A 25,532-nucleotide genomic window follows, 5' to 3' on the forward strand; every position below is an offset into this window, starting at 1 on the left:
TATACTGACTTGCTGCTCAAGAAACATTTCTTATTTGATCAATGTCGAAAACATTCTTTGATATATAAAGTTTAAAAGAACACCATTTATTTGAAACAGAAATTTGATTTTGTAACATAAAAGCCTGTCAATTTTGACCAATTTAATGCATCCTTGCTGAATGAAAGTACATTTCTTTTAAAAAAACTTTCTGACCTCAAACATTTGAACGGTAGTGTGTATATATAATATATTAATATATCTTTCTTTTGATTTTGAGGTGAAATATAACCTTGACTTGCTCTCGACAGATTTGAGATCCACCCAGCTGCTTCTTTTGGTGTATGAATGAACACTAGAGTGAACAGAAGTGTTGTTGCAGTATTAAGAAGAATAAAGCGTCACCTCTTTACATACTGTACAGTTTGAGATCTTTTGACTGGCTCACACGCATCTGTTGAACATGTCAATAAAGTGTCTAACCAAGGCTCTTTCAAAGTCTGAAAAGTGCTTTCCCATTCTGTCCTTTCTGGTTACTTTCTGGCCCAAAGCACTTCAAGGAAACCCTTCTTAAGTCCTCAATAAAGCTCTTTAGAAAGAGAGACTGGCATCCCACTATTCATTTTTCAACTGTTCCCTCTACATACTGGATCTCACCCCTCTGTCGAAATTTGATCAAAATCCAGTGCCTTGAGGGACATTGTCTCCACATTTCTCTCTTTTCCTCCTCACAGTTCTTCAGGTTCTTTCTATCTCTATGATACAAGAATGGCAGCACAAGAAACGGTAGCCTGAAAGAGCAATGGGTAGAAGATGGGCTACAATTAATCCTACAAAAACAACTAAGACCAACGATGGTAGTTTAGTGCAGATTGTCTCTTAAGATCAACCCGACTCTTAAAGGACATTTGGAGAGCGCTGGTGTCATCCGAAGATACTTTCAATCAGCACAGACCTTCAAAACCTCCAGATGTGGCTTGTCCTTTGTATTTTCCCATCATTTTTACATATACGAACACCAAAACTGTCAAAAAATGTTTCACTTTGAGATCTGAACTAATTCTGCCGATGACACTGTGTCTCTTTCACCTCATTATTCTTCTTTTCCTCCATCCTCTCATGATCTGTCGGCAGCGCGTTCACTTCCTGTCTTTTCTGTCTTTGTGTTTGAGGGCAGAGAAGAAAGCCTTGTAGAGAGTAGGAGAGAGGCTTTGAAGAGGAGCAGTCCTGGGACGTCTTCTGGGGAAAGCAGAGGAGGGGTTCAGACGGAGAGAGAGGGCAAACGACTGAAGAAGGGCAAGGTTCCTCATTTCTGAGCAAGGTAGGCTCCTATGGTCAAGCCAACGGCCCCAAGCGCAGCTAGACCGAAGACCGTTACTATCGATGACCACGAGCTGCGAAACACAGAGTCCCTCTGCCTGCCGTAGAGCTCCACAAACGCCTCCTGAAGAGAGAGAGAGAGAATTTTCATCAAGACATGATATTTAACTGAACATATTAATCATGGTGCTTACTAATGCATCACTATTACTGTTAATTAGGCTTGTCTTCAGAAAACATTACAGCCTAGATTGTCACACTTGAATTTGGGGACCAATTCTTACTATTAACTATGACTTTTACCTCAATAAACTCTTAATTTGCTGCTTATTAATATTAAGTAAGGTAGAAGTTATGTTTAGCTATTGGGTAGGATTAGGGATCTAGAATATGGTCATGCAGAACAAGGCATTAATATGTGCTTTATAAGTACTAATAACCAGCCAATATGCATGCTAATTGGCAGGCTAACAATTTCAATTCAATTTCAAAAGCTTTATTGTCTATCCCCAATGGGGTAGAAAATTGTCTTTAGACAAAAGGCTCAACACAAAAACAGCACAAGTAGTCCTCACAACAACAGACTACATTACATCACAAAAACACAACTTAAAAAAAAAATTCATTTTAAGATCCTATTTAAAATATCAATGGCAGTTGGAATAAATTGGTGCCTAAACTAAAGTGTTAAGGTCTTTGCACACTGAGTCCGAAATTTTCGAACGCGTTTTTTCGTATTGATCATCGTCATGCACAGAAACCTTGCACACTGAGTCAAATGCTTGCTGCGGATGCGAAAAACACAGAAAATTGAACCCGAACTGATTTTTTTTATGACGGACGAAAGTTTCGGAGGAAACGTATAAACGTGATTGATGCAACGTGAGGTCGTATTTATTTTTTACCGTGTGAAAATTTCGGACTCAGTGTGCAAAGACCTTTACAGTCTAGATTTAAAAAATTGCAAATTTGATAGCAGTTTGCCGTAATTCGTACATAATTTAAGTGTGGTATTTGTAATAAGACCATGAACAGTTCAGTAATTAGGATTGGGATCATTCATAATCTCACAGCAATTTCTTAAGCACTTCATTTTTATTATAGGGGTCATAATTTGGTACTCGATTTTGAATTGAATTTTAATTTAATGTAGTAAAACTACGAAAATAAACTTTCATTTATTTACATTTTCTTTCATTTCTGAGTGATAGCTTTCAAATGTGAACAATTTTTAATGCATGCAGCATCTTTTATGTCAAATTCTTACATTTAATTAAATTAGAATAGAATAGACTAGAATAATAATTACAAATAACTAAATTGCAATTGCATAAAAAATACTGAGATTATTGTTTTGAAAATAACTGTGAATATTGAAATACTTAATTATTTGAAAAAAAAAACTAAATCATTAAATATGAAACTAAAGCCAACGTTTAGTTCAAATCTCGTCTCGTCAAAGTGTCATAGTTACAAGTCTGCAGATAACAATAACTAGTCAAATGTATATTCCACTCAAATGTTTTGCATATCTGCAACATTCTGTGGCTTGATACAGAGTTTATGCTGTATGTAAAGCCATAAGGAAGCATGTTTAAAGGGGTCATATGATGTGATTTAAATTTTTCCTTTCTCTTTGGAGTGTTACAAAGCTCTTGGTGCATAAAGAAGATCTGTAAATTTGCAAAGACTAAAGTCTCAAATTCAAAGAGATATTCTTTATAAAAGTTAAGAGTCAACCACGCCAACCTAAAAGGACTCGTTCTGACACGCCCCCACATGTCTACGTCACTATGTGGGAAGATTTGCATAACGCCGCCCAAATGTTCACGCAAAGAAAGAAGGCGTAACTTTTATTCTCGCTGTAGTACTGTTGCCGCCGCCGCCATGTCGTGAAGGCGCTGTGTGCTTCGTTGTGAAAGCGAAACTACTTTGTTTGGTCTTCCAAAAGAGGACGATATCCGCTTCGTCATGCCTAGAGCTGATCCGTGCTGGTCGCTGAGGAAATACTACAACTAAGTGCTGTGGATCGCCGGCACATTTTATGGAGGACTGTTTACTGATCCTGGGAGAGTAACGTTAGACAAAAAGGCAGTTCTGTCTCACGTAAGTACGTTTTCTTTTATCATTTGCCACTGATGATTCTAACGCGAGTTTTGGACAGTGTAGAGTAGCACTCATTTGGCCAATCACAACGCACTGGATAGCTGGCCAATCAGAGCACACCTCGCTTTTCAGACTGATGAGCTTTGTAAAAATCGACGCGTTTCAAAAAGGCGGGGCATAGAGGAGAAACAATAATGTACAGTATGTGGAAAATAATGTTTTTTTAACTTTAAACCGCATAAACACATTTCATTACACCAAATACACAAAATAATGTTCTTTTTAGCAGCATCATATGACCCCTTTAAAGTGTGTATTACACCTGCCGCCCCCTAGTGGTAAGAATGTGTTTGCAGTCCGTAGGGATGGACAGAAAAACAAGCTCAATTCAAGAGTTCTGGGGGAATGAGCAGAGCCTTTCAGAGTCTCATATACATCCCAACCCAAACTGCCATATATCAACAACACATGTGAAATACACAAGCACATATTGTTATTTCACTGCAAAAATAAATAAACCAACATTTACGAAACACATCTACACGTTAGTGATTCCCTCACATATATTAGTGTAGTGCCTTTGAAACTGGACAGAGAGGATGTCCGCTAATATAACTACTGTGGACAATCAGACGGACAGAGGAAGGAAGTGGCATCCCAAACCAGGATCTTTGTGTTTAACAGGATGTCCGAACCTGACCTGGGAAGAGTTCCTCCTGTAGTTCCTCCCCAGAAGACAAAACTCAGCTTGTTGGAGAGAATTACGACATAAATACCTCATATCTAATGTAATTATTCTAAAAGTAGCAGACAAAGGATCATAAGTGCATAAGTGATTCGTCATATGACGTTTACCTAAAAATGTTCAGGATGCTCTTTTCCAATACAGAGAAAACGTTTAATCATTAAAAATGACAAAAGAGCATGATAAAAGTACCTTGGGGTCCAAACAACTCACGACAAATAATAAAACATAAATCTAATTTAAGCACAATCAGTACGGGGCTTCACACATGACATGCAGAAGAAAATAGTGGTGAAATAATACAATGAATACTCAACGATTGAACCAAAACAAGGTAATGAATTAATAAGCGGCCATGATATCTTGTTTTATTTCCCCACACGTCTAGACGCCATTTCAAGATGTCACGGCAGATTTTGTCAATGGAATCGAAATTTCAGTTGGAAATCTCACACTGTCAGAGTAGGTAAGTATTTGTGACCCATTAAAAAAGTATGTTCTATATAGTGTGAATGAAATCCAGATATACTACATTACTAGTGAAGTATGCATATTTGAACGCAAGGATCATCATTTACGCCAAACCTGACACGACACTTTTAGTCACACGAAAAGTAGTTTAAAGGCACAATATGTAAGATTTTTTATTAAAATATCCAAAAACCACTAGAACATATATTTTGCTGACTTGTGTACTTACATTATCCCAAATGTTTCGAAGAATGTTTAAATCCAGAGAAATAAACAATTTTAACTAGTGACACGGAGCATAGTGTCATTGTGTCGCCTGCCAATGACGTTATAACCCCTCGGTTTTGTTTTGTAGAAAACATGGAAGACGCTTTAATATGTTGTGTGTTTTAATAAACCGGTGACGACCGCACAGAGAAGTGAACATGTGACGTGACATGTGGAATCTGCATTTAACCCATCCAAAGTGCACACACACAGCAGTGAACACACACACACCGTGAACACACACCCGGAGCAGTGGTGTGTGCAGCCATTTTTGCTGTGGCGGCCGGGGAGCAGTTCGGTGCCTTGCTCAGGGGCACCTCAGTCGTGGTATTGAAGGTGGGAGAGAGCGTTGTACATTCACTCCCCCCACCTACAATCCCTGCCTGTACGAGACTCAAACCCACAACCTTTAGACGAGTTACGAGTCCGACTCTCTAACCATTAGGCCACGACTTCCCTAGTAGCATTATAACAGAACTTTCAAACGTATCTGATTTTGCCACTCAGCCAGGTTGGTGGACAAACACCCCTGAGACTGGCTTGCTGACCTTTTTGTGTGAAGCAAGTCAGCGGTTTCTCGTTCTCTGTGGACACTAGTATAGACGCTGTATCTAAAACAGCGCTGCTTTACCCCACATACGCACGACCGGAAGCAGCGGAAGCGCTCGACTGTGGCATAATAAAAGCTCCGCTGCTTTCCAGCCGTGTGTCGCGCTCGTTCAGCAGCCTCGTTTCGCTTCGACGGCTTTCAGCCTCACCCTGCTTCATTCTGCTACGTTAATAAATCATTAGCTCATCCATGAACATGATTTCTGCCCGAGTCCCGTTGGATTGCATCGGCTGTGGGGATGAAGACCACAACTCCCATGATTCCACACTCAGTCACGGCGTCATCAAACAACGCCTTTGTCTCTTTGTTTATTTTGAATACGCGCACTCTAGCGGCGAAAATTACATATTGTGCCTTTAAATAAGATTATTTGTGTCTAATGTTGGTCTGTTCTTCAAACAAAGCCATCATACAGCTTTTGAAGACTTACAATATAGTGCTGAAATGCTTTTATGCTACTTCGGTGCTTTTACGGTGCTTTTGTGTCATTTTTGGAGCTGGAGAGTCATTAACTTTTTATTCTGGTCTCATTCTGATAAATTTCTCCTTTTGTATTCCATCATAAACTACTACATTTGGAACATGTACAGGGGTTCATTTTAGGGTGAACTGTCCCTTTAAACTGATATACAGGAAGTATTTCCTTTATTCTGAACTAAGCTTCACAGGGTGCAGTCCAAAACACCAAAAAATGATTTCCTCTCATCCTCCCTTCATGCAGACTGTGAGAGACACAGCACAGCTGAGAATAAAACTCTGACGTCCTCACATTTAAACTGCTCAAGTGAGCCTCCCGGGTGGATAACATTTGTGTATCTCTATTAACCTCTGCTGGGAATTTTTTATTTTTTATTTTTTTTAAATCATCATCTCATCAAGATTATTTGTGTCTAATGTTGGTCTGTTCTTCAAACAAAGCCATCATACAGCTTTTGAAGACTTACAATATAGTGCTGAAATGCTTTTATGCTACTTCGGTGCTTTTACGGTGCTTTTGTGTCATTTTTGGAGCTGGAGAGTCATTAACTTTTTATTCTGGTCTCATTCTGATAAACTTCTCCTTTTGTATTCCATCATAAACTACTACATTTGGAACATGTACAAGGGTTCATTTTAGGGTGAACTGTCCCTTTAAACTGATATACAGGAAGTATTTCCTTTATTCTGAACTAAGCTTCACAGGGTGCAGTCCAAAACACCAAAAAATGATTTCCTCTCATCCTCCCTTCATGCAGACTGTGAGAGACACAGCACAGCTGAGAATAAAACTCTGACGTCCTCACATTTAAACTGCTCAAGTGAGCCTCCCGGGTGGATAACATTTGTGTATCTCTATTAACCTCTGCTGGGATTTTTTTTTGTTTTTTTTTTTAAATCATCATCTCATCAAGTTCCTATTTAACAGTCATGCAAGCCTTGCCATTTTTGTGTTGTACTCCCACTGTGCACTCCCCTGATGAAAGCACCGCACATTTCAGGTATTAATTAGTAAACACTGCATGCCACCCACCGCGTGAATAGTGCTTTACGAGCAGAGAGGGTTTGACAACACGAGCCATCCTCGTTAAACTTCACACTGAAAACAATGCCAAGCAAGTCATGGCAGACAAAGTTCGAGGAGTTTGCCCTTTTATACGTTCGCCCACACATACATTCCAGTGTGAAACCTCCTATTATACGATATACCCACAAACGATGGAAAGTCCCTTTGAGAGAATAGGAGGAAACATTTGGAGAACTAAAACTTAAACGAGAGAGAACAAATATTTTTTTTAGACAGTTGAATGTTAAAAGGCCACAAAATCCTGGAGGCTTGTTTTCATGTGACAGCAGAGTTTAAGAGCTCTAGAAGTGTTCAGGCAAGTACTCGGAGTCAGATGAGTGAAAAAAATACAAGCAGGAGCTATGAAAGGCCACACTTCATTGATCCATAGAAATCTAAAGGCATAACTAAAGAAAACGCTTCCGAAAGGCTACATTTTTGAGAAGTTCTTGCTTAACTAGACTTAAAACTAACCTGAAGCAGATGGAATTTACATGGCTACATGTCAGTGTTATTATTGTTAAATAAAATAAATAAAAAATCCTTTTCAGTAAATTAAATGAAGCGAAAATAAAAAGTAAATATTAGATGAAAACCTTAAAAAAACTCAAATGAAAAATAAAATTGTTGGCAACTAACTGACACTGAAGTACTAAAATGACTAAAGCTGACATAAAAATAAATATAGACATGAAAAATGAATACAAAAGCATGTCAAATTTCGAAAAACTAAAATATACAAATAAAAGCTCATTCAAAACATTAATAAACACTATAGATAATACTAAAATAACACTGCTACATATACTACTCTCTTTCTGAAAAATCAAATAGTTGGCAACCAACTGAAATTGAAGTACTAAAATGACTAAAACTGGAATAAAAATACTGCTAAACAGACATATAAAAACAAAAATGAATACAAAAGCACATAAAATTGCCCAAACTAAACTTTAAATGACTGAAACTGTAAATATAAAAACAAAAGCTCATTTAAAATATGAATAAACACTATAATGGTAGAGATAATACTAAAATAGCACTGTATAGATATGTTTGAACAGCGTATTAATATATTACTCTATTTCTGCTGTTAAGTTTGCATACTGCGCTGTTCTGTATTGTACTGTATCCTATAATGCAATGTGCTTGATTCAACCTCTCACTTCCAATATGACAAATCAATGCATGAAATGCCGCAATTTTTAACATCTTTCACTCATCTGGCAAAATTGCATTAAAATGTATTATTTAAAACCGATTATAAGTGGATATTCTTGCTTCTTGCTGAATTAAACATGATCTGGGCATGTATAAATGTAGTAAGGTTATTTGGCAACTATGATGACTTATACTGACTATAGTAGGCAGTGTTCAGTGTACAGTACTCAGAATACACTGTGCTAGTATTTTGTCCGAACATAACCTATGCAGCACTGCAGAAACAGAGGGTTTCTAAATGGTTTCGAGTGCTGTCTTAACTACATGAGCGTGTCGGACATCACGAGAGCTTTGGGTGATGGGAGAGAGTCAGGTGGGCATCATGGGACAGAAGCTCAGGAACATGCATCACACTTTCACTCGGTCAGGCTTCAGTACACTCTCTTACACACACACACATCACATGTGACTTCTCTTCTGGAGTGTATATGTAGCGTATATTTTCCATTACCCTCATGTCGATAGATACAGTAAATACACTTCCAGAAACTGATGGCTGTCACAAGACCAGATATTCCAATGACACTCTTTGTGCAACACTTTCACTCCATGTCATTTAAAGACTTTATTCCCAGATAACTGTATGTTATATAGCACCAAACTGTATGTAACATCCTGCCAAGGGAACAAAAAAAGTACTAAAAATACAATAGTATTACCTTACTATATACTATGTTAATACTGTGGCGTTCTTTGAATTACTATGTTAAAAAAAAAAAAAGTAATTATGTCATATAAATTTGTCAATTGACATTATCATGGCAAACAAAAGCATTAAAATACATTACAAAAAGGACGTATGAGCTTCCGTTGACCATATTTGATGAACTCTATGTGTGTGTGTGTTTTATATGTAAATAAATGCCTAAATTAAATCTGTTTATCATATAAAACAATCGTGTCCCTTCAGAAGACTTAAACCAATTCATACGGATTACTTTTACGATCACTTTATAACCTTTTGAATGCGTTGAATGTCTCGTAAATGTTTAATTAAAAATAACTTCATTTGTGTTTTCTGAAGATAATGACATGAGGGTGAGAAAATGATGAATATTCATTTTTGGGTGAAATATTTCTTTAAGATTTGTCCTCACAAAAATGACTGTATATTTGTCATATAGTGTATATGTATCAACACACCATGGTATTACCTATTATTATCTGATATCATCACTGTAACATGATACTACTACTACAGTCATTTTTACAGTAAGGCTGTTATTCAAGACATGATGACTAGAAATATAACTAGTCATAATGACTAAGAACTACATCTTAATTGTTTCAACAACAAAAAAATGAATTAAAACAAGGCACTAAAAAAAGGGAAATGTGTTAAAAAAATTCCCAAAGTTAAAAATCTGGGTCATGCTTCCTCTTCTTTATAATAGATTTTGGGATGTCCTCTACATGTTATATGGGTCAAAGAAGTAATGGGCTAAATTAATTATTCTTCGTTATCCTATTTTGAAGCTGCTCTTCCCCACCTTGCGATGTGATGTGCTGTATTCACCGGAGTGAAGGAGAAGCGCTTTCATCAGCAGAAGCGCTTCTTAAGGTCCGCAGGAGGCTTAAGACTCCACGCAACTGCATTTCTTTAGCTGCCATGTGAAATCTGGAACATTTTGGTGGAAATCTGCAGCAGCCCCCTTTCTGCAGAAAAGCCACACTAATGAAAACTCCCTGAAGGCTCCCACAGGACAGGGATGGGGGAGTTACTGTCCGTATGTCGCAGTTGCCAGACTTCCACGGCTACAAACCCACATTATTTGCTGGACTTGTGTTTTACTTTTCTCAGAAACAGAGAACTTATGGATTGACAGGGCAGGTTTTTACATGAGATATTTGGAGATATTATGCTGAAAATAGCTCCCACAGCCCAATAATCAAAGTCAAATCTCAGATAAATGGCAGCGATGTGGTGAAGATCAAAAGCAGCACTACTCAACCATCTTTGAACTCAACCAATGGTTGGAAACAAAGTAAATAGACTCAACAGTGCATACCTCTAGACATAACACGGTTGACAAAACAGGTGTGCCCTAATCCTAAATCATCTTTACATGTTATGGCAATGCATTTTTCTTCTTACACAGGCAGGTAGATCACATCAGTTGTAATTTCATGCTAATCTGAGTTTTGTCCTATAGCCGGCTACAATGCAAAAGCAAACCGGCTGCAACGCAAAGCACTGTGCAACAAGAAAGAAAAAAATTGAGAGCAAATATACTTCAAAGGTCTCCTTTAAACTAACTCAAATTATCCGCAAGCTTCTTTGCACTGCATCCATTATGTGACAGTAACAGTGTCTTCTTTTGGATTGAAAAGGTGATGTTAAAGTCATGATGAGATGTAAATTCACCCTGTCTATTTTCTAAATGCATGTTATTAATCTAATTGCAAATGTTTCAACATGTTTAATTTTCTTCGTAATTTTAAAGGGATAGTTCACCCAAAAGTGAAAACTCTGTCATTATTTACTCACCCCCAATGTCAACTCAAATGTCATGTCTTTAGGTAAAGGGACAGACTTCTTTCTAGTGGATTTCGCCAATCATTTAATCCACTTAACCATTCTGTCCCTTTCTTACAATTGACTGCAAACTCACATTCGGATCTGCCTCCATCTAATCAACAAAAAAATAGATTGAACCAAGTCCCCGCCCTACATTTTTTCTTTTTGATAATCCATTTCACTCTGATGTACATCACAATACAGAAGAGAAGATCTGTCGCTACTTCAGTTGCATCACAAAGTCATCTAGAGAGCAGTTTATTTAACAAATCTGGGTCACACTTTAGTTTTTGGACCAATTCTCACTATTAACTAACTATTAACTAGGACTTTTGCATCAAAAAACGAATTTGCTGCTTATTAATAGTTTAGTTATGTGGTGAATTAATGGATCTGGGGGGGGAGGGGTGCAGAAAAGGCATTAATATGTGCTTTATAAGTACTAATAAACAGCCAATATGCTAGTAATATGCATTAGTAGTGAGAATTGGTCCCTAAACTAAAGTGTTACCGAAATCTGTATACACCTGAGTGCAATTATCAATATTTTGGCCCGTTTTCCTGAAAAAGAACTCCAAAATCTTTAGTATATGAGTACACTAGCATATAGTTAATCTCAATGTAACACATGGAATAACACATTCATGAAAGTACCCTGTAAACCTTCAAAAATCCCACCATGGAGCCCATCCACTGCAAATTCTAATGGCTGCTTCTTAATTGTCAAATTTGTCCTAATTGGCTATGTCTATAGCTTTAGGCAGTTTTTCTTTTTTAGTGAGGACAGAAAAATCACTTTACTGATTTGAAGCTTGTCACATTGTGCCTGGTTACGACATAGTATTGGGAAATTTGTGGACTAGTGTCCACAGAGAAGGAGAAACAGCCGACTTGCTTCACACAAAAAGGTCAGCAAGCCAATCTCAGGGGTGTTTGTCCACCAACCTGGCTGAGTGGCAAAATGATGACAGAGGACTTTAATTCTGCACTTCTTAACAAGATAACCAGGCATGTCAGCAAACTGGTAGTGAAGGGCACTGAGCCCTTGGAAAAACTCAATAAAAACCTTTGGCTATTGATTCGACATGACTACCGAGAGAGGAAAAAAAGAGCGACAGCATACCTGCTTTGCAGTTAATTAAACCTGACAAGCATACCACAGTAATCATAGCTGCCGTATCACATGCACCTGCATATACTGGGAGGTCACAGAGAATAAACGAGATTGCATGTCTCATTTTAAATCAACCCAAAGCATTGGACTTGAGGTTTCAGTATAGTGTGGAATAGCACTCAATATTGCCCTGTGTATTGGGTCGTTGTTATCATATTTCATCTGTATGATGCTCTGCGCATCCTGCACACATTGTCATTTCATTGTGTTTTCCAGCGGCTGGCAGGTTTCCAGAAGCACGCTGTTAGTATTCATGGGAAAACACCTGAGGCACCTGAGAGCCGAGCTGACTTGGCATAAGGGATCCAACCGCTGCAAGTCTCCTAAATTATCTGCGATTGGACCTGTTCCACCACATAAATATTCAAATTAGTGTCAATGCTAGTGTGTGTACACACACAGAATGTCTCATAGGGGCATTCATGCTTCACCGAGATGAAGAAATGTGATTTTGAATAAATTGAGGGAAAGCATTTTGCCAGAACTTTTCACAATAGACCTTTCTCATCCAAACTAACTACATGTAAATTAAAGTTTGGGGACTGAGGATTGAGGGACAGTCTTTTAATTTTGGATGGGAAGCTAGCAAAGGAAGAGAGACAAAGGACAATGGACAATGGAAACCAGAGTCACATACGGTTATAATTGAATATCATCCCCTGCTTATTTTCCACAGAACTTCAGTCCAATATGACCTTCGCTGAAACAGTGATCTAATTCTTGAGCAGGCTATTGTCTGTGAAAGATTATAGATCAAACTGGATGGGCCTCCTGTAGTGAGTAGAGGAGTTTGTAAGGGAACATGGCCATAGGTGCTAAGGTGATGCTAAGAATAGAAATCATACTTCACACAATTCATGCATATGCAGAAATGCTTGCCTAATGCATTGCTAACATTGTACATACAGTATCTCAGTATTTAGGAGGTCAGTAGGCGCATTTCCATTACAGATTTGCGCAAAACTTTGGCGATATTTGATTAATGTCGATAAAAAAGTATTGCGAAATGACAGCGTTTCCATTAACTAATGTTATGCGACTAAAATGTAACCTTTTGCCTCTAGCGATAAGTCATGGCAACGGATTTTGGTGGGATTTTGGCTATATTTATTCAAAGGAGGCGTATGCGTGTACCTTTACAGAAGCAGCACAGAGAGCCGCTTCAGAAACGTACGTGGCACAGCTGGAATAAGCACAAGCATTGACTAGAGTGGCCATATCAGAGCCACACTGCACCGCAGACGTGTGCAGTGTAAACTGTCTAAGCATTAATGGTAGGGAAAGCCCCTTATACTGGAGAGCGGCCCCGTAAGAGGTCTTTCTTGGATGTTATAGTACATTGAAGAATTATCATATGACTTTTTACATACGCCATGTGACCTTTAAATGCGAGTTATTCCTTTTTCGAAATTGACACGTTTGCATTAGGCATATTTTCAATTCGCAATTTCAATTTGCGCAATTTGAAGGGTAATGGAAACGAGCCTAATGTCTATGCCATTGTTTTTGACTATTTAACTAACTACCGAGATTTTCTTCAAACTGCTGCTCCAACATGACATGTATTTGTACAACACGTTATTAGCTGCTTTCTAATTTTCAGAATGAAACTTAACTTAAATAACTACAAGGATTTGCATTCACTTACTTGCATACAGTATCTTTAGGCTTGCAACTACGTTATTATGAAGCATTGTTAAACAAGAATCAAGACACAAGCTAGTCTTATCCACAGAAGCTCATCCATTGTCTGACAGCAATGCAAATTCAAGAGGTCAAGACACACAGGCGTTTCATCAGTTCACCAGGGGGGGAAAGCATTCGCTGAGACTCCTACACCAGAAGGGTAATGGAAACACGCCTAATGTCTATGCCATTGTTTTTGACTATTTAACTAACTACTGAGATTTTCTTCAAACTGCTGCTCCAACATGACATGTATTTGTACAACACGTTATTAGCTGCTTTCTAATTTTCAGAATGAAACTTAACTTAAATAACTACAAGGATTTGCATTCACTTACTTGCATACAGTATCTTTAGGCTTGCATTTACGTTATTATGAAGCATTGTTAAACAAGAATCAAGACACAAGCTAGTCTTATCCACAGAAGCTCATCCATTGTCTGACAGCAATGCAAATTCAAGAGGTCAAGACACACAGGCGTTTCATCAGTTCACCAGGGGGGGAAAGCATTCGCTGAGACTCCTACACCAATATTTGAATTCATATTGTTCCATGCAGATCTATTATTGTGGTATAATCTATTTGAAATAAACACCCTAAATGGTAGAGATAAATAAGTGTGAAAAAAAGTTTGGTTGTGTGAATGCAAATAATCTAAGTTGCTATTCTTAGGCATAATAACCTGCGATGAGGACCAGACTTTGTGCCGCAAGTCAAAAGTCTGGCTAAACAAGTCTAGACACAAGCTTGAAGCGGCCACATGGCTGTTTTACAACATTGTCCACCTGGGATTAAAACTTGCAGGCAGGGCAACCAAGATTTCTGCTGACATAGCCTGGAGTCAAAAATCATTGGGCCATCTCTGTACAGCAGAAAATAAGATAACAATACAGCTGCACACCAAGCCATATCAATCCCACACCGTGTTCATTGTGCGAAAAGCGCACCAAGTACCTGATATTTATATTCACACAACTCATGTGCTCCATGACCATTTTTAATACTTGGAAAAGCCTGAAGAAATGCACAAACACAAGGGTAGACATTGTTGTGTAAAATAAGCTTTCAGCCACTCCACCTTTAACAGTGATGACGGAGGTTAACGCATTGTTAGCGGTGGTCTGTGCATGGGTGTGCTGCCCTTTCCCTGAGGAGAAGGGAAGAAAGCAGCCACCCCAGCTATAAATAAACAGGCCAGGCCTGGCCACTAATCTAATAAAACTGTCCCTGTTGTATCTGCCAAGAGCCGGCAGTCCAAAAGGGCAGGCGTGGTGCATGTGGAGGGCGCAGATATTGGTAAAAGATCGCTGAGTCATCACCTGGTGGAAGGGCGTATGGAGTTGCATGTCGATTCCAATCCATCCTCTTTCTACAGGCACTCAGCAATAATCAAGCTAATCAGCGTTGAGCTGAGAATTCATAATGACAAAGGCATCCGTCTTCATTCAATTAATCGATAGCTGCAGGCTTAAAGTGAAGTGTAATTACTGTGCCATCAAACAGAACTGCAAAAATAATGACTCTTTCCCAAACACTCACCCGCCTGCCACTGGTCGGACCAACAGGTAGTCCTGTCCTAAACATGTTTTGAGCATCTCGATCAGCTCAACTGAAGTACTTTAACTGTGGTAAGAAAGTGCATCTAAGTGTTCGCTATCTAGTGAGAGGTTGCATCAAGTTGCATATTCGTTGACGGCTGGATGAATTCAAGTTAGTGTCTCCTAGGACCAGAAGTTAAGAATTTTATGCTCTATGTCCTATTATGCTCTTTTACAAAGTCTTGATTTTGTTTTGGGGGTGTACTAGAACATGCTCTCATGCTTGGTGGTTCGAAAAACGCATACTTTTTCACATAATTTACATTATTAAAATACCTTTCTCCCCAGCCTGGCACAAACGGCTCGATTAGTTCCGGCTTTGATGAAGGTCCGCCTTCCGAAAAACAAAATGTGTTGTGATTGGTTAGCTGTCCCAGTGTGTTGTGATTGGCGAACTGCTTAGACGGTGTTTCAGTACTGCCACGCCCCCTTGCTCTGTCTTTCAACAAAAGCTTTTGGGGCGAATCCGGCACTGTCCTCCCTCGTGTTGTGGAAGCTGTCCTCAGTAAAATGCGCAGCACACAATAGCAAATTGGGGTTATAATGCTCAGGAAAAGGAATAAAAGTGCCTCTAGTGTTTATTTTAACTGGAAACTGCAGCGATTCATATGTATAGGTACGTTTTTTTCAGTTTTGCAGAAATGTATTTAGAGGCACGTATTTCCAATGAGCCTATGTTGGTCTTATTGCAATGCCTGCAGATTACAGTAATATTACATAGTATCAACAAAAAAGTTAAAATGGCACTTTCTAATATTTTTATGAATGTTTCTTGAATATGGCCCCAGAATTAGAAATTACTGGTCAAAACATTGTGTTTTGCATTGCTGTCACATGCTGTCACACAAGACGTTTTGGTGTAGATTCAGGTTAAACTAATAATAAACTTTTGATTGATTTGATTAGTATGAAAGCCTTCTTCTAAACACAGTTGCACATCAAGGAAACACTGTTAAATCCTCAGGGGTTTGGTTCAAGCAAACTGCACAAAGGGTCATGACTGATGCAATCACAATGGGCTTGAATTCAAACAAACCTTCCATGTGTAAAAACGCCAACAGTGGATGCTCCATTCTGAAACATACCTTATCTTATCACCATAACCGTTACGCTAAAGATCAAACCAAAACATCAAAGACTTTCAGTGTAAGGATCTTTTGTTTCATCAAGAGCATCATTTCAGCTTGCATGATATTTAAGCAGACTCAGATGATAATGTACTGTAGAAGTTCTGTCAGGAAACTCTACATGGCTCAGCCCATGAGCTTTCTTCTCAACATTCAAATACGTGGCTAGTGCTTGCTGTAGCAGTTGCAGCACGCTTCAGAAACCTTCCACCTCCCCCAGCTCCACCTGTATAGATCTGCAACAGGGTAGCTTCATGTATGTTATATATGGGTGTGACGAGTGGGGGCTGGGCCGAGAGCCGGAAACATACCTTATCTTATCACCATAACCGTTACGCTAAAGATCAAACCAAAACATCAAAGACTTTCAGTGTAAGGATCTTTTGTTTCATCAAGAGCATAATTTCAGCTTGCATGATATTTAAGCAGACTCAGATGATAATATACTGTAGAAGTTCTGTCAGGAAACTCTACATGGCTCAGCCCAATAGGTCTAACCAATCTGATATAGACCTAATCATATCATTATTCACATGAGCTTTCTTCTCAACATTCAAATACGTGGCTAGTGCTTGCTGTAGCAGTTGCAGCACGCTTCAGAAACCTTCCACCTCCCCCAGCTCCACCTGTATAGATCTGCAACAGGGTAGCTTCATGTATGTTATATATGGGTGTGACGAGTGGGGGCTGGGCCGAGAGCCGAGGGAACGGAGCGAGTCCGGTGGAGTAAGTGATAATGCACGAGTCGTGCATTATCACTTACTCCACCGGACTCGCTCCGTTCCCTCGGCTCTCGGCCCCGCCCCCACTCATCACAATGGGGTTATTTCATTTCTAGATGCTCACAGCAGCATGTCTGTGGATGTATTGGCAGTAGCAAGTCTCTGTACTTAGCTAGCTGCATAGCCGTTCTATTCCGCCAAGACCAAATACATTAACATTGACATGTATATTACCACGCTAAACTCTCAGAGAGTTATCATGACGGAACTATGGTACATATAAAGATGTACATCAGGCGATTCAAACAGTGTCCAGTTTCTTTCATATTTCAGCCAAGATTTATAGACTGAACATGGTTGGCTTTACTAATATGAAAAGATTCCTACCTCTGTTTTCTTGACTATAAGTGACCTATTTCAGACACAATATTGTCAGTTTTTGCTCTATTTAGCCAACAAAAATAGTTTCAAACAAAGTCACAGATGAGCTGTTACTTACTGAATTTTTATTTTAATAAAATTAAATTAAGAGATTTTGACATAAATGACACATACATTTGAAAAGGTTGGAAAACATGCCCTTACAAAAGTAAAGAAATGCTTCGGGAAATCAATTTAAGGGGGCAAATATTGCCCCATAATGGTAAAGTTACCTTCTGTCTGATCAGAAGGCACTCTTACATTTTTGACTGCTCCTAAAAAACAAAAGTAAGCATAGAGCCCTGAGTACATTAATACACATTTAGGCATAGATTTTAATCTTATTGTAACAATATTATAAAGAAGAAAAGAGTATCCTATTGTTTTCAAGGTGACCCTGTTATAATCGCTTGGATTTTGGAGATTTTCTATGGCCAAACCTACAAAATCACTTTCAGGATACTTTCACATTCAGTGACCCAGGCATTCAGTAGGTTCCCATGAAAATGGTCTATGTTGTGTAACAACAGTGTTGCAGCTAACTTTTCCATGGTGATGTTAGCATTATACAGATGCCAAGCCTGTAACCAGGGAAATGTCTACTGCAAAGCCAAACGCCTAGTTGCCAAGACAATGATGGCGAGATGACAGCTTGTTGAAACATCTTGTGGCTCAAAGTGCAAGGGTTTAGTGAGCCGCGGTTAGCCGGGGAAATCCAAATACAAAGATATAAAAGCTTCAGGATTTATTGGTTTTGGAGAAGAAGGCATGTATTGTGATGATGAATAATCAGCATACATATCATGTTACATTTCTATGGAAGTCCGTTTCCTCCACGTAATAAAAAATACAATTTTATCTCACAATTTTTCTCATAATTGCACACTTACATCTCACAATTCTGACTTTTTTCTCATAACTGCCTGTTGGAAACTTGCAATTTAGATTTTTTTTCTCAAAATTGTGAGGTATAAACTTGCAATTGCGAGTTATAAAGACAAAATTGTGTGATATAAAGTCACAATTGCGAATTGCGTGAGTCTAGCTCTTGCAATTGTTTCTTTATAACAAGCAATAGCGAGTTACAAGATCTAAAATATTTTTTCCACAGAATTGGACTTTATAAATCGCAATTACGAGTTTATCCCTCATAATTCTGAGAAAAGAAGATATAAATTTGCAATTCTGAGAAAAAAGTCAGAATTGTGAGTTTATATCTGACAATTCTGATTTCATAAAAGGCAATTGCAAGTTTATATCACTCTGTTCTGAGAAAAGAAGCCAGAATTACATGATATAGACTCACAATTGTGAGAAAAAAAGTCATAAATTGCAAGATACAAACTCGCCGTTGCGAAAAAAAAACATACAATAACACGCATATGCCAGTTTGTCACTCAATTTTGAGAAAAAAGTCAGAATTGTGAGTTTATATCACACAATTCTGAGTCTGAACTGTGAGATGAAAAGTTTTTTACTTCTTATTCAGTGGCAGAAATGGCATCCAAACATTTTGTAGATGCACCGAGTAAGATTTTTATTTTTTCTGAAAAAAAGTGGAAGTTGGGCATGCAAAACTTATCGAGATGTGTTGCTGTGCTGTTGCTAAGTGTTTCTAGGTAGTTGTAGGTTAATGCAAGTTGGCTGGCTTCTTTACTTTCCCAAGAGTATCCTATATGATTTTCCGGTCCCTAGATATGGCTTATGTTTCACTGGTCTTCAGCTGTCATAAACACGGTCACAAGCCTCTCTGCTGCCCCCAACAGTACTGGAGTACTCATGTTCTTGTTATTCAGTGTGCGACACAACAATCTGAAGTGCTTTGGAAAATAAAAGATTTCATTTAGGCCTATTGAGGTGTAAAACATTTTGTGGAAAAAATGACTTCACCTTTAGTGTCTAAAGACTTGATTAAGTCGCTCAAATGTGTCTTATTCAAAGACTCTGTGATCTCATTCATCATCATTGTAGATTGAGTACTTAATGTAACTGAAGCCAAACAATACAGAGCACAAAGCCCAAGGCATAGTGAAGCCATCAAATAAAAAAATAAAAAAAAAACTACCCCATGCTCCACAGAGCGCTCCCCATAATCTAGTCTCTTCTGGAGCTCAACCCTCTAATGAAATCTTGATAGTTTTGGCAACAGAGGTTCAAAAGTTATTGGATAATGCGAAAAAAATCGCAATCTCCCCTTTTGAACCTTGAACTACATGGAATGAACCACAGTTGAGGAAAACAGTGACTAAAGATATTAGATCACCAGGTAAACAGCTGTAAACAGTAATCTACTTGAAGCAACTTGACCTCCTCTGACATCTTTGTAGCACTACAATATGGTTCTGTTTTATCCAGTACCAGGTAAAGTTACGATTTTTACATAATGAACATAAATCCATGAACAGACCATTATCGCTAAAAAGGAATGTGTTATTCCAATGTTAAAATACTTTGTCCAAAGCCAGTTTAATGTGTGGAGAAAACTACAGTATAAGTAAGCCATTCACCTAGTAGTAGACTGACTTCCTGAAAAATATAAAAAAAAAAATAAAACTACCCCATGCTCCACAGAGCGCTCCCCATAATCTAGTCATTCTGGAGCTCAACCCTCTAATGAAATCTTGATAGTTTCGGCAACAGAGGTTCAAAAGTTATTGGATAATGGGAAAAAAATCGCAATCTCCCCTTTTGAACCTTGAACTACATGGAATGAACCACAGTTGAGGAAAACAGTGACTAAAGATATTAGATCACCAGGTAAACAGCTGTAAACAGTAATCTACTTGAAGCAACTTGACCTCCTCTGACATCTTTGTAGCACTACAATATGGTTCTGTTTTATCCAGTACCAGGTAAAGTTACGATTTTTACATAATGAACATAAATCCATGAACAGACCATTATCGCTAAAAAGGAATGTGTTATTCCAATGTTAAAATACTTTGTCCAAAGCCAGTTTAATGTGTGGAGAAAACTACAGTATAAGTAAGCCATTCACCTAGTAGTAGACTGACTTCCTGAAAAATATAAACACTGTGGCTCTGTAACACTTTCAGCAATGCTCAGTTTATTCTAGCGGTCCAGCTTGTCAACAACTGGCTCAACCAGTGCGGTTTGGGGCAAAACTACCTGTTGGCTGATGGGACAGTATATGTGCTTTAGAAACCTAAATTGGGGAAAGTTATTATTTTTACAATTCCATTTGGATGCTTATAAATACCAGTTCATTCCAGTTCCAGTTCACTCAAAAAAAAAAGTAAAGGTTCCGAAAAGGGGTTTTTACAGTGATGCATTGCATAACCATTTTGGGTTCCACAAAGAATCTTTCAGTGAACCGTTTTAAAAGAACCATTTTTTTTTTCTTAGTGTGAAAAACATTTTTAAGGGGTCCTATTACGCTTTTTCACTTTTTCAAGTTTAGTTAGTGTTTAAAGTTGCTCTTTGAGCATAAAAACATTTGCAAAGTTCACTCTAAAAGGAGATATTCTCTTTAACAGAAAACACTTTTCAAGAACTACAACAACTGGCTCGTTCGGACTACAGCGAGCTTCTTCTGGATATTGTGAAGTCTGGATAGAGTGACGTCACTCATTTCGATTGTGTACATGCAACCATAGTATATGCTGTAGATATAAATATAAAGAACCAAGGCCTGCTTGAGAAGGCGAAGCAGAAGAGTTGCTTTAGTAGCGTGTCGAAGAGATACTGATTCTTCCAAAACCCCTTTATTTATGCTTTCAAAGGTTCTACATGATCCTCTTGTTCGTAAACATTCCCAGGCTCCTGATTCGGGCTTGAATTGGTTGGGCAAAATTGACGGCATCGTTAATATTGACAGCTGAGCAGATAAAACTCGTAGTTATGGTAAGGGGTTCGCCAATCACAATGCACTGGGTCAGCTAACCAGTCAGAGTCCATTTCGAGTTTCAGAAGAAGGGGATTCATCAAAACAGGACAGGACAGCATTCAAGACAGTTTGGGACAGTTATGTGAAAAATAATGGCTTTTTGGAAAAATCAAACATGATGAAAACCTATTCTAGTACACCCCAAAAACGAAATCAAGACTTCGTATTAGGGCATAATAGGACCCTTTACTAATCTAAAGTACTTTATCCACTATAATGAACCTTTTCGGCAATGGGTGTTAAAGATTCTTCATGGAAGCATTGATGCCAATAAAGAACCTTTATCCTTGTATCTACATTATCTACTATTGGTGCATCTACACTATTGAAACTGTAGTATTGCCATCAATTTCAACAAGAAGGTCCTGTTATCAGTGCAGCACAGATATGACAACTATGGTATAAGAACTCTTGGCACAAACATGATAAAATACATAAGACGACATTTTGAAACCACATTAAACCCCAACTTCATTGTATGGCCACAAAAACACTGAGAATGTTCTTAAAAAACTTTTCTGGAACCTTTTCATTTCTGAAAAAAGTTATAGTTTTGAAATGACAAAACTTTATCATAATTTGCTCACTCTCATTTTGGGGTGAACTATCCCATTGAGGTAAAATATGGACCCTTTAGAAGTATATAGGTACAAAGGTGCAGAGGTGGAAAGTAACGAATTACATTTACTCGCATTACTGTAATTGAGTAGATTTTTTGTGTACTTCTACTTTTTAAAGTTAAAAAAGTAACTACTTATTAAAGTATATTTAGTTTGAAGTATTGTACTTCGCTCCATTTGAAAACCCATTAATTACTGAGTAAAAAAAAAAATCTCTCCCTGGAAACTACTGCAGTAAACAATGGGCAAGAGAGCAAACTGGCACTAAAATCATAAGAAAGATGCAGACGGACAAGACAGGCGTTAGTGGTGCAGAGCAGACCCAGCTGAAAACGAAACCCCGTCGCATTCTGCTGAAGTTGAACTTGAAGGAAATGAAGTGAACCCCTGGCCATATTTATGCTCTATTATGCAGTGTAAGCTGTGTTTGCCTATAGGGAGACCAAACTAGCAGCTTATAAAATCTGGACATCAAACATTCGCAAGTGTAACCCCTCTCTCCCGGGTCCTCACCGCCACACCTCGTTCTACAAGAAGTTAATATTAAGAGATGTACGTTTTGTACACCACATTGCCTGTTTTTGATTTCGCCAACAAAAATAATTCCATACAAAGCCGCAGCACTGTTTTGCGTCTCTGAGCAACATGACGGTGTTTTGTTTCTGAATGAATCAACCATTTAAATGATTCGGTTCAATCGCAATGACTCACTTATTAACAGTGACTTGCTGACACCTACTGGCAGTTTTAATTTCACATTTAAAGTATTTTTGATTTTTTTCCCCTTATAATTTCAAATGAGTATTCAACATTTTATGTCTTAAATATCAAAACATTATTCATGTCCTGCATTAAACAGTGTGTAAATACATCTAAATGCCACTTCCGATGAAGCTTCTGTGTTTCCTCTGCATTGAAAAGATGAATTTTGTTGATGCTGATTTAATTTTCCTGGTAACAGCCCAAATGTCTTATTATTCTAAATAACAGATTCCTTTAATTAAAAACAACTAGTTTGAGATTTATAGGCCTATCCCAGGGGTTAGTTCCAACCCTGCTCCAACACACATACCATGTAGTTTTCAAATAATTTCTTAATTGCATTTCTTAAGGTTTTTAAGGTTATAAAGTCAGCTTGCCATATAGAAAGTTGTCAGTGTTTTAAACATAAAACATGTTCTAGACATCTCTCCATGCTCCCTGGACATAAGAATGTCCGCACGATCCAACTGCACATTTTATAGTTTGCCCATTGCATTCTTTAAGGCCAGATAAGAAAAGCAAGAACGAGTTTAATGACCTCAGCAGCACCCAGCTGATTCCCGTCCAGGGCTCTGCAGAAAGAATGAGAGGAATGCATTGGAGCGTAGAAACAAACAATTGCACTTTGTTCCCTGCTGCTATAAAGAGGCTTATATTCAGCCCACAGAGAAAGATTCCTCTTGCCACCCTCAAAGGAAGCAGCTCACTGCCTAGGGAACCAAAGTGCATAGCTCCTCTACCACATGGCATTATCAAAGAGTGCAAAAATATGTGCTGGGATCTACTAATGTATTCAAAAATTCATTTAAATGCATTAAATACACCTATTTAATGAACAAGCTTCTGAATTTAAACTCATTTTGATGCTTTGGGGACCTAAAGTCAAAAATGCCATGCAACTGTCATGATATCATGAAGAAAAACCTTCATTAAAAAAAAGAAAAGAAAAAGAAATTAGTAAAAATGTATAAGAAGTCTGGCATAAACTATTATTATACTGCTTTTTTTACTTTTATATGCCTAATCAAAGTCATGTGTTGTCAACAACAAAGTCATGTGGTGTGACCAATATACAGAACCATGCAATCAATCAATCAATCAATAAAAACTGTATAGAGAGGCAGACAAAGTCTCTTGAAATATCAGATAATTTCACCTTTTAATGGCAAATCAATGTTAGTTCAGGTTGCAAAATATAATGTGCAAAAAACTTATTTAGGCATGCATGCTCACATATATTCTAAGTGTGGGAAAAATATGTTATTTATTTTTACTTCATGGTTACACCACATTACATTTTTAGATAAGTTACATTTAAACTTTTAAAACTTATAAAAAAAATTTTGCCTTGGCACATTTGTTTTAAAATAGTTTGTTTAAAAATAATTTTTCTTTTATTATTTTTTTATCAAGACACTCTTATCAAAATTAAGCATTCCCAAATTCCATGCAGAAAGTATAAATAAAGCATAATCTCATTTATTAGAGAAACGAACCATAAGAAAAATACTGCTGATATGTCAGAAGGTCACGACTACTTACAGTCTAGGTTGTTTGAAATGTCAGACAGTTCAAAACCTTGAGGCTGACGTGTTTCCCGAGAAGTATTTAACATGGCAACTGGACTGGCTTGCTTAGCATGCACTGGGAATTGAAGTGAACTCAACAGTTGATGGCTTGACAGCTAATTTAGCCGCTGCATCAAACACTGAACATCACAGGACTTCGGTAAAGCTTAGATTCCAGCTCTAAAGTTACAGCGAAACCGTGATGCTTTAGAAGTCTCTCAGCACAGGCAGCCATTCCCTGGGTTTCTGTCCGTCTAATGTGGTCTGGCAAGCGCATTGTGCACACGTCTCACTCTGACATTTATTAAACGGGGCATTTGTAGTTTGATGAAGGTTCCCCTCCAAAACCACCCCACCCACCGCCTGTTAACATCACCTCAAGATCAAAAGGGGCTAATCGCCGCTACAGCTGCGGTTAACATTATTAGCTGCACACTTTTTGTGAGGGTGAACGTGTGTGTCATGCACCCATTAAATTAATCTTAAAAAAGGACAAAGGTAGGACTGCGGACTATTTTATTTGACTAGGTCAAATAAAAAAGGCTTTTGCTTTATTAAAAAAACTTTATTGACAATCAACATACATTGGTGATATTTACAGAAAAACCATGTCTAGACGTTGCGTTGAGCGCATCCAAAATACTGAGGCTCCAGCAGAAGAATATATTCCAGCAGTGCAAACCACAAGCTGAACCACAAATTATTGCAGCCTGGCCATTTAAATAACACTTCCCTGTGCTGAGATCATAAATAATTCAACACGTGTACTTACTAGCCTAACCTCTCTTTAAAACCTGCCAAAACTGAAACTCAGGATTGAAGATGAACCAGGCAGCTTCAACTTCAATCTCAACGGCACACTATGATCTGAACCGCTCCTTTATTAACTGATTAAGTTCATTTGAAATTGCTAACACACGAGCTTCCACAGCATTGCGAAAGGAGCTTGTTACTGCTGATAGTCTTCACAGTCTTCACTCCGACAGCATGATATGGAAATACCGCCTGCAAGCTTTTATCACCTCAGTGTCACGCGGGAAGCATTTGTCACCACTTCAAAACCAATCCGAAGTTTTCAAGTAATGACTGGGAAATGTCAGGAGCTGAAGGAAGTCAGGTGGCATTGAAACAAGCTGAGCTGAGTCTACAAGCTTCAAGATTTGTCAA

At 38.1% G+C, this 25,532-nt stretch overlaps 1 protein-coding gene across 1 annotated transcript in view; it reads right to left on the reverse strand.

Annotated features, from left to right (window-relative positions):
- Nucleotides 1–215: 215 nt before the first annotated feature.
- bcl2b (BCL2 apoptosis regulator b) overlaps nucleotides 216–25,532 on the reverse strand; it is a 56,147-nt gene continuing 30,830 nt past the window's right edge. Inside the window, exon 2 of the mRNA XM_016283627.1 lies at nucleotides 216–1,423. Coding sequence (XP_016139113.1) covers nucleotides 1,286–1,423 — 138 coding nt within the window. The 3' untranslated portion in view covers nucleotides 216–1,285. The remainder of the gene's footprint in view (nucleotides 1,424–25,532) is intronic.

The sequence above is a fragment of the Sinocyclocheilus grahami genome, unplaced genomic scaffold (genome assembly GCF_001515645.1).
Source record: "Sinocyclocheilus grahami isolate Dianchi unplaced genomic scaffold, SAMN03320097.WGS_v1.1 scaffold176.1, whole genome shotgun sequence".
NCBI lineage: Eukaryota > Metazoa > Chordata > Actinopteri > Cypriniformes > Cyprinidae > Sinocyclocheilus > Sinocyclocheilus grahami.